The sequence below is a fragment of the Anomalospiza imberbis genome, chromosome 1, assembly GCF_031753505.1.
Source record: "Anomalospiza imberbis isolate Cuckoo-Finch-1a 21T00152 chromosome 1, ASM3175350v1, whole genome shotgun sequence".
In the NCBI taxonomy this organism is placed as follows: domain Eukaryota; kingdom Metazoa; phylum Chordata; class Aves; order Passeriformes; family Viduidae; genus Anomalospiza; species Anomalospiza imberbis.
In genome coordinates, this window is record NC_089681.1 from 83016427 (window position 1) to 83034711 (window position 18285).

The 18285-nt window shown below is 39.8% G+C and overlaps 1 protein-coding gene across 1 annotated transcript in view; it reads left to right on the plus strand.

The window, feature by feature from the left end:
* PHLPP1 (PH domain and leucine rich repeat protein phosphatase 1) overlaps positions 1-18285 on the plus strand; it is a 137314-nt gene that overhangs the window by 106502 nt on the left and 12527 nt on the right. Inside the window, exons 9-12 of the mRNA XM_068197935.1 lie at positions 562-657; positions 4451-4606; positions 12948-13148; positions 14157-14319. Coding sequence (XP_068054036.1) covers positions 562-657; positions 4451-4606; positions 12948-13148; positions 14157-14319 — 616 coding nt within the window. The remainder of the gene's footprint in view (positions 1-561; positions 658-4450; positions 4607-12947; positions 13149-14156; positions 14320-18285) is intronic.

Below are 18285 nucleotides of genomic sequence, written 5' to 3' on the forward strand. Positions count from 1 at the left end.
GTTTCCAGAAGGGTTCGTTTCTGTGAAGATAAATGATAAATGCAAGAAAAGCAAAACAGTTGGCTTGAAGGATACGCACAAAAAAAATTTTGCTCTGCTCAGTGAGTTTAAATTTTGCTCTGCTCAGTGAGATACCAAAAGAATGGTAGACTGGATTTCATTGTATTTGAGTGATTGAAGAGATATTTCAACTGTGTAAGGTGTGAATATCTTCTAAGGAGCATCTCAGAAATCTTCTTCTTCATGGAGAGATTTCAGCTTTGGTACTCTGATACTCTTAATAGTCCCCTGGTAATTTGGAAGCTTTTTTCTTTCCATTTTCTTAGTGACTGCACATGTAGGGAAATAACACTGCTGTTAGCTTTCTTGCCCCCCCACTCAGGACCTGACTACACTGGTAATGCCCTTGCAGAAGAACGGATGATACAATCTCACAGACATCATAATATGTAGCAGATTTGTTTCCTGCAGGTATCTGTATCTCTCTTGAGGCTGTATTCTTATTAGCCTTTACATCTCAATTATAATTTAGTTCCATCTCTTTGTGTTCTTTGTTCATAGAAATCACCTGGAGAACCTGCCTGAGTGGGTGTGTGACAGCAGGAAACTGGAAGTGCTGGATGTTGGCCACAATCAGATACGTGAGCTGCCTGCCCGGTAAGTCATGCAGACCAGTTCCACCATGGGGAACAGGATAAACAATTCAAAAATAATTGCTGACTCAGTGTTTAGCTTATTCCAGGGACTGTCAGGGCTGTTTTATCTTTTGTTTGATATTATTTTTACCTTGTGGGGTGTTGTCATGCCTCGAGCTTCCACCCAGCCTTTCTTCTTTTACTTTCATGCTGAGAAAGTAGTGCCTTTGAACTTTGAAGATGTTCATGTGGCTGTTCAGGCAGGAAAGCCCTTCATTTTTAATACTGAATATTAAATATTTACAGCCATAATTTTACATGACAGTTTAGAAATCCAGCACTTGTAATTTAGCTTCAGTGATGCTTGGAGACTCCAATTCACAGCCCTGTTTGAGTGAAAAAGGGTTTAAAGAAGAGAAAGCCTCAGCAAACAAGTAAACTCCTGCAAGAAGATCAATTGCCTTCACTACCAAGATGTTCTCTTTTCTAGAAGTCTAAACTTAAAATTAGTAAATATAAATTATAGAAAAGAAGTCAGGAGGAAGCAAAATAGGAGTTGAGTTTAAATAATAAATGAGTCTTGCTGTTATTTGTTCTAGACAGAGCTGCCTTTTCCAGGTGAGTTATACTGCTTAGGTACTGATGTTGGGGATTTTTAAATTCCTGCCTTCACTGGAAGTTGTTCTGTAGAGTTTGGAAGAGATGTCGTGAAAGATGATGATGTATCATGAGCTACTAAATCACAGAATAAGCTGAGTTGGAAGGGACTCACAAGGATCATCAAGTACAAATATTTTCCTTAAGGAGCTGTACAGCACAGAAAAGCATCAGAAACCAAGAATGATAGTTTTTTCTGGGTCAGGTGAATGTGTAAGATGGTGCAAACTTGTCTATTTTAGTGTCAGAAATGGGAAGAGAATAGATTTCAAAAATATGGGCAGAAGAGGATGTGAGGAGATTTACCAAGCAAACTAGCAGGCTTGTGTGCAGACTATTAATCCCTCTGTTTTTTCATGCACACACACACACACACAAAATGAAGCTGTGCCTACTCAGAAGGTGGGGGTGCAAAAGTTCATTTTTCTTTCATTTGCACTTCGTAACAGCCAGGGCTTCCAAGGCATACCGGATATCTCTGGGAGATTAATGATTAGCTGAAATTAGGTACAGTCAACATCCCACTTGTCTCTCCTGCCATCTTATCATTAACCCCAGGAAATAGCTTATCTTTGAAAGTTCTTCTTTGTAGTATATGTCTAGATAGCTTAGCTCCTAATAAGTCAGTTCAGTTTTCGGGTCCTGTTCCGTTCAAGAGTCAGGCTTTGAATATCTGTTAAACTTTAGGGGAAGTTTCTGTCTGGACTCAAATGCAAATGGTTAAACATGCCTAAGTATCAAGTAAATGCAAGTAAAAGCTCAATGAGTGTGTTCAGGTCCACTGCTGTGTGCTTTTTCTTCTACATAGAATAGCATTCTGAAAACCTGTAAACTGAATCAGCAGGGCCCTCCTAGGAGGCTGCTTGTGACACTGAAACACAAATGTTCAAGCCTAGAGTGACCATCATATTCCTGGTAGGGTGAAGATTGCATCTGATCTAAACAAACTACACTTCATGCTGTGTGTTTGCCTCTTGAAACAGAAAAATAGTCCTTGAAGACAAAGAGTTGAAGCAGTTGAGATGGAGGTTTCTGTACTAGCATTTGTCTCAATTAAGGAAAAAGGGGAAATGTCCCCTGGACTGTAATGCATTTAAAGGTACTGAAAAATAACAAAAAAGGTAGTTGGTCTTAGCTATGCAGGACAAATTCATAAAAATCATGCTGCCAAAGAGAAAGGAAATGCTTCAATTAGGAGTTGCCAAAATGATTTTGTTGCCATCAGAGAATAGGTGTTTGTATGTGGTTTTGTTGCTTTTTGTCTGGTTTTTTAAAAATATCTATCTGTACAACATTGTGTTCTCTTGAAGAGTTGTTTAGTGAAGGAATTGATAGAATGCTTACATCAAACCATCTGAGAAGATGCTGATGATGCGTGATGTGCTTGTCCTTAGAATGTATTGATTTCTCCAAAACTTCCAATGGGAACTGGGCAAGCGGGGAAGGTTCCCATATGGAAGAGCAGTCCCAGCATCCTGGTTCCCCAGCCAGCTTGAGAACTAGGCATCCCAGGCTCATCAGGAGCTTGGTTAGTTAAATGCTCTTCAACCTTTTTTCAGCCGCCCCAGGTCATTCAGTGCTTGTGTGACTTGAAAAATAAGAGAAAGTAAACTAAAAAAAAAAAACCAAAAAAAAAAAAACCAAAATTCCCCTAAGATTTACTAAGTTCTTCTGAATTATGGAAAGAGAAAATCTCTGAGGATTTTAGCACAATTTCAACTTATTTTTAAATTTGAAATGGTGCTGTCCCCACCCATCCCAAAAAAACCCTAAGGGAATTTTTTTTTTTGCTGTCAACCAGTTCTGTTTTCTACCCTGATATTTGGTGTTGACAGTATTAGCCAATCTCAAAAAATAGAATACAAAGGCAAATCCATAACTGAGAGATTTTTGAGTAAAAATAGAGCAAACCAAAAATGGTTAAATAATGAATACATAATAGATAGGGTTATCACTTTTGGAAGTCTTTTCACCCTGTGTTGAGCCTTCTGGAATGATAGGGCTGGCTGTTGACTTGTATCCATGGTCATAACTCAGAAAATCCGGCCAAATGAGATAACTGCTAACACTGGCATGCAGATACTGAGAGTGACGGTATCTCTCAAGGGGAAAATACTCAGCGTACATGATTGATGATTTTGGTGCGATAATCCCATGACCTGGTGCATTGTAGGGAAGGGGCTGGGAGGCTCATTATGTGTATTTGGGTCATTGTGACAGAGGGATGAAGATTTTTGCTTTAATGCTGAATAATTCGAGAGTATTTGATTGAAGCAGGTCAGCATGTTGCACGGGCTTGCCAGATTAAGCGGTACAGTAGCAGGCATGTAAGACAGATATAAGACATGTGGCTGATGAAGAATAATCTTTTTTTCTTAATTTGCTGAAAGTGGTTTCTGTTCAAAATTGAGAATTGCTCTATTTTTGATTTCTTTAGGCGCATGCCCTCATTCCTTTGTTTATCCTGTGAATTTAAGCTATACTGTTTGATCAAAACAGCTGTTTTTCTCTTTATGTTGCCCTCTTCTTCCCTCCCCTTCTCCCCAGCCCCACAAAAAATGGAGCAGGGGGGGTGGGACTCCAGGTCATCTATTAGTTGTAAAAACTCAAGAAAGTAAAGCCGATTAGATAAATTTCATTTGCTGTAGAACTGGAAAGGAGGCTTTATGTAAGTCTGGTATTAACAGAAAAGAAAAATTGTGGGGGTGGGGAATTGCATTGGATTATGAGTCAGCACATGATGAGTACAGCACTATAAGGCTTGTGGGGTGGCTGGTGATTTCACCCCCACTTCTGAAGTGCTTGCATTAGCTAGGGGGATCCCACATGTGCAGATTTCTGCAGCCTTTGTTAGCAATTACCTCCTTCACTGTCGTGCTTCTATATTCATGTTTTATACAGTGCCATAAAATAACCCTTTGTCACTACTTTCACTCCTGAATCATCTGTGAACCTCCTTCCTTGTCTCTGAAAACCTTTTGAAGAAGTTGGTGTAGAGTGGGAAGACATTCTTGGATCTGTGCGTAATTAATTCCATGTCTGCTAATCAGTTGGCTGAATCACTTTCTTGTAATGAGCCATGATACCATATTTAAATTATCAAAGGAACTCTTCAGTTTAAATTTTTCTCATTTTTGGTGTTTTTTATTTCTCTTAAGGTTGTTTTGCAATAGTAGCTTGCGGAAGCTGCTGGCGGGACATAACATGTTAGGAAGGCTCCCAGATCGACTCGAGCAAACGCAGGTGGAGGTCCTGGACGTGCAGCACAACCAGCTCCCGGAACTGCCATCTAACCTGCTTTTGAAAGCCGACAGGTGAAATTATAAAGGAATTTGATCCTTTTGACTTGCATGCGATGGATCTTGCTTGGCCTGTTACTTCCTGGTTCAAAGGGTAATCTGAGGTTCCCCTTATTTGAAAGTTGCCAAGCCTTGTGTGGTAAGAACAGATGTCTGCCCAACTCACCAAAGCACATTCTTTTTATTCTGGTTTTGTTTCCTTATATGGTTGCTTCTTTTTTCCCACCAAGCTCCTGCTGAACACCTACTTCTTGAAATCTAGCTGTAGAGTTAACATGCTATTTTCTACTACATATACTGAAATGGTTTAGTGGCAGTTTCTTTAAATACATATTTCTTAGGCTTATTTGATGGAGTGTGAAAGCTTTTTTTTTCCCCCTTCAGTCAGAGGCTAGAACTTATTTATACCTGTCAAACAAAACAAAATCTATGCATAAGGCTGTCAGAATAATTCAGTTATTCCCTGTCCCTAGTTTTTGATTTTTTTTCTAAGCTTTTTAAATGTTTGTCACTAATTTAGCTGGTGTCACCACTTGATCTTCTCTCTGGATTCTTATTTTTATTCTGCTATTTCTTTAATATCAGAGTCTTCAAGGTTTTGGGTTTTTTTCTGAATATGAATATATCCTTCAAGTGACTGTGATTGAAATATAGGAAGTTGGTAGCATCATCTGGGGATGGTGGATGGGCTGGCCCCACTTGGTGTCAGCATTCCTTGCACTTCTGCACTGCCACATATAGTCATGGGATTTCTGAGTGCTCAATGCATGCATAATTTAACAGACAGTGAGACTGTGTGCTGCGGGGTTTTATTTCTGATCCTAGCCGTGACAAAAGGAATGCAAAGCTCCTGGCTTTCTTGAGAGGTGCAGAAGCAAAAGAGGTGGTGATCTCGCTGGCAGAGCTCCTTTCCCAATTAAGAGTATTGCAAAACCCCTCCTTTTATACTGTTGTTAATTCTGTCATGAGCATCTAGTTAAATTTCCTGGAATCGACTTGGAGAATTAGATTGGTGGTTGAGATGTTTTCTAAATTAGCTCTTTAACTGTTGAATGTGTTAACTTGGAAAGAAAAGAAACCTTTTAAGTAATTTTCAGAGAGCTCGTGGTATTTTGAAAGCAGTGAGAGAAATAACTTTGCAAAATTTGTATTAAAAACAGGTTTTAGCTCTGGGATGTAGTGTACCACAATTTTGGCAGAGAGAGAACCTGATTTTTTTTTGTACTGCAGCTCGTCTGTAGGCAGGGTTCAGTTTTTTTCTGGTTGTGTTTTTTTTTGTTTGTTTGTTCATTTTTGTATATGTTTTTTGGTTTTGTTTTGTTTGTTTTGGTGATGCCAGAATGAAAAACAACAAGGCTAAAACCAGGATTGGGGATAGATTCCCAGAAGTTTACTAGGAATATGCTGAGAAGAGGTAGAATTAAAGAATACTTTGAATAACAGTATTAAGTGGCTGATTCAGGCTTGGGGAATTTTTTCCCCTCTGCAGCTTTTGAGCAGTATAGGGCCGGTGTTTTTAAAGTCTTTTACAGGTCTTAACAAAGTCATGCACCATCACAGGAGATAAACAGAGCTTACCCATTCTGACCTCTCATCACCAATGATGCAGCCTCTCTTGCCTGTGATGATAGTAGAAGTAGATACCCAACCCAGGCTGGCTTGGGTAGTACTTTCCCTGTTGATCCCTACCCTTTAACTTGGTTTAAGATGGTACGGCTTGTCCATGCTGGTTCTCCTATGACTGCTGCAAAATTGAGAACTCTGAAGGAAAACAGCAGTACAGGTTCATATATTAGTACACAACGTCTGAGTTTTAAGTTTGGAATTTCCTACATAAAACATCTTTCCTTTTGTTTTCAAATGGTTGCATCTATCAGCAATTAAGTGTCAACAGAAATGTGTCTGGAAAGGCATTCAGGAGATTGTTTTGCTTTTAAAAAGGTAAAATGCTTCTCTTCTCCAAGCATTCCCTGGGAAGCACAATCTGTACTGCCAGACGTGCCAAGGGAACTGGTTCTCCTGAGTGGTGTGCCATGGTCTCTACCCAGCGTGTAATATTGGACAAATCACTTTACCTTACAGTACCTTTATCTCCCCATAAAATGACTTGCCTTTTACAGCCTTGAAAAAAATTAGGGTTTGTTTTGGTTTGGTTCTTTTTGAAAGGTACTCGGGTCTGTGCAACTGACAGATGATATCTTATCTGGATATGAAGTCTCATGCTGTGAATTATAAACACTTTCTCTTTCTCAATCCTGAATATTTGACAAAGTGGGTGTGAAGTGCCTTGGGCAAACTTCAGCACAAGCACTGGTGGGCTTTGACATCTAGAAATCTGAGGAAGGAAAGGAAATCGGTGCACTGGTGCACAAAGAAAGAATATCACTTTCACCAAAAAAAAAAAAAAAAAACCAAACCCAACCAAGCCCCAAATACTGAAAAACCTCAGTTCTCTTCATAGAATAATCTATAAACATTGATTTTCTGCCTTAATCCTTCAAAAAACAATGAAAAGGTATAATTTTCTGCTGAAGAGTATAATTAGGGATATTTTGTTGGTCTGCTTTTTAATTAATTTTCTGTTTTAAACTGTTAGTCAAGTAGAAATTGAGGACTAGCCTATGACACATCTCTCTGACCGAGACAGAACTTGGTTCTGTTTATTGCACTGAAAGAATGCACATCTTGATCATGTTAGCAAGGACTTCTCTTGTGGGGTGGGGATTTTCTTGGCAAGATCAGTGCTACAGAGGCAATCAGATAATCTCTTCATTTCTCATTGCCATATGCTGGAAAAACAGAGAATTCATGCAAGTGCTGCAGCTGATGGAGAAAACTCCCAAACTGAATCCTGAACCCTTTTTTGTGCACCTACATTCCTTAAGCCTTTCATTTCTATCCTCTGCTGCATCTGTTGTGATGCCTTTTCCGCTGTCGGATTCTCGTACAGATATTTACTGCCTTCCTTGAGCAGCTTGCAGGCAAACTACCATTTAATGGCATGGAAACTGTTGCACCAAGTGCTCTCCAGAGGAGATGAATGAGTCTTCAAGAGCTTTAGCTGGGCACAGTAGAAAAGCAGTGACCGTGGTCAGGGCAGGGTTAAAAATGGGGAAGCACAGTGGTAAGATTTGTCTCTTGGGTTTGTCTCTTGCCTAGGGTTTGTCACTTGCCTAATCCTTTCCAGTTAGAATGAATGCTTTCAGTGTCAACCCTTAAAACAGCCATCAGACTTGTTAAAGCATTTGTGTAGTGGAGATTTGTAGCTGTGATGTGCACAGCTTAAACCTTGGGCTTTGTTTTGCGGTGTCTGGTAGTGGCCAGCTGTGGTGGTTAAGCCAATGTCAGCTATTCAGAGCTTGTCTAGACTCTGTGATTTTTGTTTTCAGCTTTGTTCAGTTGTTCTTACCTTATTTGATTTTCTGTTTGTTTTGAATTTATTTGTTTGTTTTGGTGGGTTTGGCTTTTGCTGGGGTTCTGGAAGGTGACCCAATTAAATTTTCTCTTGTTTGGTATTTGCCATTTCCACCCACTGTGGCTGCTTCTTTGTGATGCAAGGATTCAGTCCTACCCTGGATGCAGGGGAAGTGTGAGGGAGGAAACCAAGTCGAATGAATGCTAAGTGCTGTTTGAGTGTTTGATGCACATGCCTGTGTTGCAGAAATGCTTAGCCACATTTGTTTCCTTGTTGCTAGGTTAAGGATTGCAAGCAGGTACTTTAGAAACTGGGGAAATCCCAGTTTATAAAATAGCTAAAGATAGGTTAGAAAGTAAGAGCTGAGGAGAGAGCAGCAGTTAAGTGGTTTTTCTGGCAGTCCATCAACAGGAAGGGGATTCACTTGAATGTTTCCATCTTTTAATTTATTTTATTCATTTTTTAAAGAAGAAATACTCTCTTCTGCACAGGCTGGCAGAACAGCTTTGCTTTTTTCCCCCTCTTTCTTTTTCCCCCTAGACATGCTTAGCTTACAGGATTCTTCCTCACACACCTGCTACCACATTCATAAATTATTTTAGTCTTAGGCAATCAGAAATTGAGGGCATGTCTCTGCAGAAGGCACCGAAGAACAAATTTTGTATTTTGATTGCTCTGTACTGATGGAGATCTTAGGGCATAGGCCAAACTGGAGATCTTGATTTCTCTGCATATTCTCTTTTTGCAACTGCAGTGTTCTTTCCAACTCTTATCAGTACTTTCAAGCTAAACACAGTGGTTTTGATTTGTTGCTGCTTCACCAAAGAATGCCGTTGTCTGTGTTCCTCTTTTTAGTGTCAAACATTCCTAAGCTTTTTGGAGAACTTACATTTTTTCAGTGATGGCTGTGTCTTGCCCAGCAAGGCAAGTTTGTCAAACTGCCTCAGAAAATGGTGAGGAATTCAGAGGTGCTGTGTTCTCCCAATTGTCTCTATTCAGCTTTTGTGTGTGCTAGAGGTAGGCATTGGTAGGCAAAGTTCAAATCTTTTGCAGCTTTATATAGAAGATATTCTTCCTCTGCTTTTAGAAGTTCAAACTGAGATGGAATCTTCTGGGTATGAATAGGGAATGGATATGACTGTATATTAGGTGTTTTTAGTTGAATTAAATCCATGCCCTTGTTTCTAGCCTATTCTTTGGGACAGTTCTTTTTCTTAATTTTGTCTTTTGGAGAAGTTAAGTCCAGCAAGGGACTTAATACCGCAAAAAACCAAAGGTAACTTATTCCAGCCTGAGATCACTGTGTGTGTTATTATTCCAGAAGATAATATTCACCTTGTGAAAGCTGAAGAATTCAGACATCTCCCTGCCAGCACCTTCATTTCTTTCTTCATCTGCTACGCTCTTTTAGTACTTGTTAATTCATGCTTTCCTGGCTGTATTGTTCTCTGGTATGTGCGCAGACTGCTGAATTCAGGCCTTTGTAGTGACGCTGTAGTTTTTTTTTTCATGAGTTTGTGGTGTAGTGTGTGGGTGGAATTGGAAAGGGGAAACAATTAATTTTGGACTGAGTGTTAATACTTGACATTCTGCTTCCATCTAATAAGCAGAATGAGAGGGGAATCTTCAAGGAACATGAATCAGTTTAAGTCCATGCACAAGAGATGGGAACAGTTGTGCCCAAGTAAATTCCACTGCTCTGGAGGGCATTTATGAGATGTGCCTTCTAAGGTAGCAGCTGGCACATTGCACAAGGATGAAGAAATAGGGGTGTGGAAATAACCTGGAGGAGGACTTCTGGGTTAAATCAGTGTGAGGGAAAACCTGATGGGCAACTACAGTTTTAGGTTTTGCTGGGTTTTTTTTGGATGCTGGGTTTTTGTTCTGGGGTTTCTTTGAGTTGGTTTTGTTTTGATTTTTTTTTAACATAAAATGATAGTACAGAATTGACAAATCTTTGGTACTAGCAATCTGATGGTTCATTCTGTTCTCTACCCAAAAAATAGTGTTCCTATTCTATTTTATTTCTTTTTTATTTTTAAATCTAGACAATATCTTGAAAGAATTATGTCAGAATGTTTTTTGCCATTTTAATGTAACAGCTGGTCTAAAAACATGTAAGCAAGCAACACACTCATTTCCAGAAGCTGGTTTAATTCTAATTATGTCATCTGGAGACAGAGATGAGTATGTGACTGTTCTGACTCTGACTGTCAGTTGTTTAAGGTGAGACACTCTGCTACCACAGGGTTACTGTTCTAAGCTATTGGCAAGACTTTTGCTAGTCACCTAAACTTTATTCACAACCAGGCAGTAGCCTGTAGGTTAGGATGAGGGGGATTTATTTCCAATGTCATTGTATCACTTATTCCCTGGAAGATTTAGCAAAAGATCAGGGTGAGGGGAATGGTATGTGTGTGCAGAGCATCTGCTGTCCTCTCTCCCTTCCCCATTAGAAAATACATGCATCAAAACTTATTTCTGACAGGAGCACAGAAATTCCACTCACTTTTATTACCAGTGAGGGAACAAATTGAAATATCTTGTTATATTTCATCAATGCTGAAAGTTTATTAGAAACAGAAGAATTATTAATTTTTTCTTTTGAATTTAAAATGGCTACAGTATAGTACACTATCAATTTCAGCTGTATCAGAGTAATGTACTTCTTCTTAATTGAAGCTTTTAGTTATACTTTGGGCTGGCAGTTCTTGATCAGACTTCACAGCCATGGGCTATGATGCTCTCTAAATCACCTCTTTGGCTGCTGGTACCTGTGAAACACTGCAGGTTATTCTCATGCAGGTTGCAAGAAAAAAAACTAAGATATAGGTCCTTCTTCAGAAGAGCATGACCTTTTTCAGGGTGTGTTCTGCTGTCACCTCTTATCCCCATTTTTCCTGTGACAATTCACTTTTTCCACCAGCCTTAAACCTAATTGTTTCTTAAGCCTTTCCAGCTTGAGCTGAAGATGACAATTTTGTACTATGAATGGTACAAAAAATACTGTGACTTTAGTGTTAATCAGAGTGCCTTTATCTTGTGGAGAGGGAAGACTACCATGTACATTTGATTGAAGTTGCCGAAGTAGTAACTGTATGTACTTTAGTAATAGCTGTACTTGCTTGCTGTTTAATTAAGCACAGGATCTGTTAATGCGGTATGCTTTGGTTTAATGATCCAGCCTTGAATGAGCTTAGTGTATTTTTAGTTTGTAGCTAAAGGGTGAAATTGAGCATCTTTTTAGAATAAATAAATAAATTAAAAACCCCTTTCAGCTTCTTATTTTCTTCTCTGTACTAATCTTTCCTCTCCTCCCTTCCTCCTCTGGATTTTTAGCACCTTTGTGAATAATGAATGAGCCTGAGGATTCAGCTGTTTCTCTGAAGTGGACTCCTGTGTCTGTGTAAAACAGCTAACCTGGTTTCAGTTCTGTGCAGTGCTGAGAGGCTTTTCCTTCTGATGGAAATAGTGGGGTTTCTTAATCCTTTGGCATTCCATGTGACTCCTGTAGCATGCCTGACCCTTATTTACTGCTGAACAAGTTTGAACCAGCTGCTACTCCTGCAAAGCCACTTCATTCATTAATAGACCTTAAAGGTCAGTGTGGACTCCTGCGTGCTTGGGAGCAGCCATCAATATTTTATCACTTTATCTTAAGATCGATGACAGAAGCGCACCTACCTTTTGTGTCCTGGTCAGCGGGCTTTACAGGCTTGAGACAGCACACTTATGAGTCTTTTTTCTTGAATGCAGCCTTGCTCTCTGCAGCTGCTTGTTCCCATTAGTTGGTAGGAGCAGGACAGCCTGGTCTGAATGCAGACGCTGCAGACTGGCAAGCCCACATTTCCTTTTGCATTGCTCCAAGGCAGCCTTTTCTGAAAATGGAAGGAAGGAAGGAAGGAAGAGAGGTCCCATATCTGTTGAAAAGGCATAGTCATGCCAGAGTTGGTTACTAAAGGATAAATAGTCTTATTTTTCTATTTGTTTGGAATTGCTGATGTGAGTTCTAGCCATCAAGATACCTGTAGTGCTGCTGTAATCACCATACTCCCCTAACAAACATGAATCCTCTGCCCACAGAACTTTGCTGGCAAGAATGGCAAGTGCCTGTGCCTCAGCAGGTCTTGTTCCCATCCTGGAGAAGGCCTTTGGGGGAGAAAGAATAGCTCAATTTCTGTGCTCCTTTAGTTGTTGTCAACTGCAAAAACATGGGCTTCTGCTGTGTTGGGGAGCTGGGGCAGGGCACTCAGAAAAGCTTCACAGAGATAAGGCTCCCTTGCTGCACACATCAGCAAGCAGTGATGTAACTTTTAAAGTTCAATTTGCTACTAGCACAGTCTCTCTTTAAAATTGAAAGCATAAATTACTGTTTGGTCTCAGGTTTTAGTTTTTGTTGTGATTGATGTGTCTTTTTCATCCAGATATTCTAACAGTACTTTTTGTATTTTGTAGTTGCTCTCAGGCTGCAGGTTTAAACAAAATACTGTCTGCACCTTAGACCAGAACTAAAAAATCGTCTGGCTTTTTTACCATTGACTTGTTTAGTCACTTGAAAGGCAATTCTCATGGTTCGTTGATGATGAATTCAGAACTCGTTTCTATGTGTAATGAGTATGGAAATGATGTGGTTTGTTATTGCTCTTTCCTGTAGCTACAGCTGTAGTAATGGAGATACCGAGCTCTTGATAACTGGATAGAGGCACTTCAATGTATTCCTTTTGCTGATGTTTTGTTCTTAGAAATGTTGTCATTAAAAACAGGATCAGAAGTTTTGCTCATGTAATGCTAGACTTTTGGTCTGTTGTAAACTTTTTGCTTTTGACCTTTACCTTATGGCTATCTTAAGTTGAATCTTAAAAATAGAGATTTTTATTTATACTTCTAGACAAAACCTGCAGGATGTTTGACTAAACTCCTTTATGTAACTTCTCTTTGCAGCCTGAGATTCCTTAATGCCTCTGCCAACAAACTGGAAATGCTTCCTCCAGCCACCCTTTCTGAAGAAACCCATAGCATCTTGCAGGAGTTGTATTTGACCAATAACAACCTCACAGATAAATGTGTACCCTTGTTAACAGGCCACCCACACCTGAAAATCTTGCACATGGCTTACAATCGCCTACAGAGCTTCCCTGCAAGGTAAGGAACTCATTTCACTGCCTCTGGCCCATGGGTGGGTGGGCATCATAAAGTGTTTTCACAGTGAGAACCGAATTGCAGAGGAATGTGGTGGCAGAGGCTGCATTTTGGATGTAGTGGTACCGCAGTGGGTGGATTCCCCCCCTTATGCCCTCCTGTGCATTGCTACCCTCTCCTGCAATACAGACAAGTGAGTGATGCCTGTTACTTGGTGAGTTTTCATGGTGCTTGAAACTCTTCTCATCTGGCTATTTTAATTCAGCATGGTCACTCTACGCTTTTGGAAGCTAAGCAAGGAGATCCTCTGTTCTCCCTGGCTTGGTAACTTTGCTTACACCTGGTGAGCTTCTCCTCACAAGAGATTTGTGAGCACAGCCATCTGGAAATGTCCTCTGGAAGTGAACTAAACTCCACTAGGGAAAAATCCTCTCAACTGTAGAAGGAGATTCTGCCTTGGCAGCAATTTCTGTGCTTTCGGTTCAGTCTGTTTTAATCAGAAATCTTTCAAGTGTAAGATGTGCTGTAAAACTGATGGGGTACAACCTTGAAAAAGAGATGCCAATAAATAATGGAAGAGACATTTCTGTCCTTGTGTGATATTCTGAGCAGCTGGGCTTCAGCAGCAAGGAGAAGGAGATGAATTTAGGGGGAAGGGCTGAGTGGGGTGCTAGAAGCAGGAGGGGAAAATTTGAGGTGGAAAGATGTAGTGAGAAACTAGGGTTGATAGAAAGGAGGAAAGAGTGAAAGTGAGCTGGTGAGTAGGGGGGATGTAAGCAAAATAAGTAATTTGAAAGGTGGCGTTAACAAACACTGACAGAAGAAGTACACATTTTATTGCACAACTGTGTTAGCATCTGACATGAGGAGAGATGACAGGCACAGCTATGAACAAGAATCAAAGTCTGTGATTTTGTTCTCTTAAAGTAACCAAACCATTGCTCTTATCACCACTTCAAAATAAAATATGCATCTATTAGAAGAAAAAATCTCAAATTCTTGTTTTCATAGCAAAATGGCCAAGCTGGAAGAGTTGGAGGAAATTGATATTAGTGGGAACAAACTGAAAGCCATTCCAACAACCATCATGAACTGCAGACGTATGCATACTGTAATTGCTCACTCCAACTCCATTGAAGTCTTCCCAGAAGTCATGCAGCTTTCTGAAATAAAGGTATGGAATGAATGTGCTTTGGAAGAAGCAAGTGTAATGCAATTTTACCAATTCTTTTTTGCCCTCCGGTCTCTCATTGCTATGGGATAGTATATTCTCAGGCTGCTTTCTCCTCTGAAGTCATATGCAAAATATTTGCCCCTGTGCAGCCTCAGAGTAGAATGAAGAGGAGCCTCAAAACCTGATTTTATGCTTACCTTGGTTACATTGTATCTTTTCTTCCAGATAAGTATTAATTGTTTTCTTGTGACAGTCTGTTTTGATACGACTTAAACATTTGGCAAGAGCTGTGTGTAATTAACTCCTGCTGCCTTGGCAATCGGTTGATTCTGTAGAAATGGACTTCGTTTAGAGTGTGTCTTAAAAACCGCGGAAGCTACAGGATAGACCTCAGGGACAGAGATAAATTCAGGGAGCACAGGATTTGAGTATTTAGGCAATCAACTTTCATTTTCCTAATTGCCGTCATATTTTGCACAACAGGAAGATTAGCTAATCTATCTCCTGTCTGTGTTTTCAGAAGTAATTCTGTACTTTTTCCAACACTTCACTTGACCACACTATGAACACTATTCCTTACCTTTTGTGAACTGAGTTCCTGCTTCTCGCCTGGCTCTAGTGAATAGTTTGCACTGTGTGCCCTTTCTGCTGGACAGAGCTGGGAGACTGTTGTCTCGCAGCATACAAATCTTGTGATGCAGCAGAAAAATCTGTCCTTCTCTGAGGCTGAGAACTGATTACCTATTCAGGGACGAAAAACAACTTAAGTGTCCTTCTGGCACTTTGTGAAGTCAAAAGGCTAAGTTCCCAGCCTGTTGTGTGTGCCTCAGTGTCTGGGGTCATGGAAAGCAGCAGGAGCAATAATTCTGTTGGACAAGCGAGTATATGTAAAGATGAGCTTTGTGGTTTCAGCCAGGAAATCTCAAACCAACTCGTGGGTTTGAATACTCCTCCCTCTTTGGAACAATGGCCAGAGGAAGCAGAGGGCTATTTAGAATCAATCAGAAGTAAAGCCTTTTTTCTGAGAGGAAGAATTGGGGTGGGGGGTGAGGCTCTGCATGGTAAACATTTCTTTAAAAATGTGAGGGTGGTGTTAAGGAAAAAAAAAAGATAATGTAAACATACTGATAGGGCGCAGTCACTTTTTCTTTTTGTTTGTGCATCTTGGGGAAAACAGAATGCTTTACAGGAGTGTCATATTTAAAGTGCTGTTTGGCCACATTGAGCAGCAAAATACTCTTGGAAGAGCTGGCAGTTTCTTCCTGCTGGTTCCCTATGGTTTAGTTCTCTTCAGCAGAAGAAGAGAGACATGGACGTCACTAAGTGTTTTGGGAATGCAGGGATAATGTGTGGCTTAATCTAAGAGGGCAAAGTGTTCTTTGACTCCACCTTTGCAGAAGGAAAATGCCTGGTCAGTACTCAAGCCTAGTTTTGACTTATATGAGATGAGTTCATACAGTTGCCAGATGGGAAGGTGTCTTGTTAGACATAGTTCTGGCCTTTGGGTGATTTCACTAGGTCAGGGTTGGTGTTTATCAGTCTGGAGATTAAGTCTGTATCCATTTCTTGCCTGTACACGAACTCCTTCTTAGATATGGGGTAGCACTAAAAATACACTGAAGTGCAGAATTTATTTCTTTAACTATGGATTTGGTCACTTGGTGAAATAAGCTTGTTTGTAGCAAAGCACCAAGTCATCTAGTCTAATGTCACCTCTCTGATTATATAATATTTAATGATTAATTTTAACTGAAGTGACATTCATTCTAGACTCCTGGGGAAATTTTGTTACCTGAGGTAATGGCTGTTTTGCTTCTGTATTTAATTTGCCTGAGAGGCTGACGTATTATGTTTTTGGTGTCAGTGTCACTGGAACAGTTAGTAGCAGCAGTTACTATGCTGTCTGAAATGATTTCAGAAGGAAGACTAGTGTAAATGATGATGTTTTTACAATTGCAATAACTCCATGACTTCAGACACAAGTTCATTTTCAAGATATAATTGTCTCTAAACCTTTTTTACACTCTACAGTCAGGGCTACAGAAGTTGTGCGTTGTCCTCTCTTTTAAAGACCCCAGTGGAGACCTCGGAAGTACCTTGCACAATTCATTTTAGGGGTTTTATTGTCTTTTATGACAGGTATTTATACTGTCAGAGTTAGGTTTGCCCTGTGCACACTGAAATGTCTTCTGCAAATGGCTGAGCAGCGGGAAGCACTCACACCTGAGTCAGTGCCCCAGACTCTTCCCTGCAGCTGTTGTGTGACTTCAGTTTCCTTGCTTTACAGAAAAAAAAAAAAAGCCAAATAGGATAATATTGATATGATCAACCTTCAGCTACAAGTAGAAATAACACAAGCCCCTTCCAGCCTTGAACACAACAGTAACAAAGCTGTGAAAGCAGCAGCCTAAGCAGATGCTCCCTGTTAAACCCTGTCTTCCAGCTGGGCCATCCAGTCAAAATCCTGTGTGCAGTTGCAGTTCTTCTGGTGCTGCATAGGTGGGGCAAAACCAGCTTGCATTAAAATAACACAGGAGGAGATTGGGATAAGTTAGGAAATAAGCTTTCCTGCTTGCCTGTGGAGTAGACCAAAGACTAAATTTAACACAGCAAGTCCCTCTTAGCCTATTCTTCAACAAGTACAAGCAACACCTGAGAAATTCCAACCTGATAAATAAACCATCTTCCCTAGTGCTTAGGAGCCAATGGATCTGCTGTAGAGTGTCACTGTCTTTGGTACACTGGGTATTTAAGGAGAACAATGAAAATACTGGTATTTGTACTTTTCATTCCAGCATGCTCTTCCATCAGATATGTAATAGCATGGAGGTGTTGAACACAGCAAGGCCTGCTGGCAGCTTCCTTAATCTGCAAAGTAATTACTGGCTCTCTGGAAGCAGCAAGTGGTTGTGCAGAGGGAAAAAGCTCGCTGGAATAACTGCTGCTAAGTTGTCTACTGTTTTGTTTGCATGACCGATAAACTTTGATTTCCTTATCAGGCTTAGATAACGTCAGCAGTTTGTTCTTAATAGATAATAAAGCTTCCATATGAGACAATCTCAGGATTCCAGATTTAGGTCAGAAATTTTTATTTTCATTGCACTTATTTAATGAAATGTTTGGAGACTGTTCTTTTCCAGGATTTAGTAGGTTATCTTATGTCTGCTTACAGCTCAGGAGCTGATGTCTTTGAATATACCTACAAAAATGAAAGTGCCTGTCTTGTATTGATGGAAATTACATAATGGTCAAAATGTACAGCTAGAAAAAGTCTCCCTCTGCCCCTTTCAGCTATTTTATTAAAGTTTCTGAAGTCTTTCACTTCTGCAACTTGAAAGTAGAAAATGGCCTTTCAGAAAGATGTAGGTAGTTCTTCTGTTAAATACCAATCTGCACTGTCCTCTTTTTTTATTTTCATCAGTTTTTGGGGCATACTACACTAGTCATCCTTCTAGTAGTTTGGAGATTTGATTTTGTTCTCATATACCCTATTTTTCCCTTTGTATTGACTTGCATTTGAATATGCAGCTTTAAGTAATGTTTGGGGACTTCATAATGGTGCACTCGTTCTTGCTAATTTATGCTTAGATAGCCTGCAAGTTTCTTTGCTGTTTTGTTTTTTTGAAATATTTAAACTTTTTTTTTCACTTATTTTTCATTGATTTTGTATTTAAATACAAATCCATCTAAGATGACACTAATTAAAACCACGTTTAAAATTGCTCCAATATTTTCCTCCTTCTACTCCTCCCTTCCACATACATTAATAACACTGCTTATTTTAATATCCCTCAGTAAATACTGAATTCCTGGGAGCCTGATGCCAGTGGCTTAGAAGCCCCAGCTGTACTTACCTCCATTTCCTTTGTCTATTAAGAGACTGTTTTTATTAATAACATTTTTTCTTAATTACTTTGAAAATCCACTATCTCTGTGAAGAGCAGACAAAACTTACTGGTTTTATAA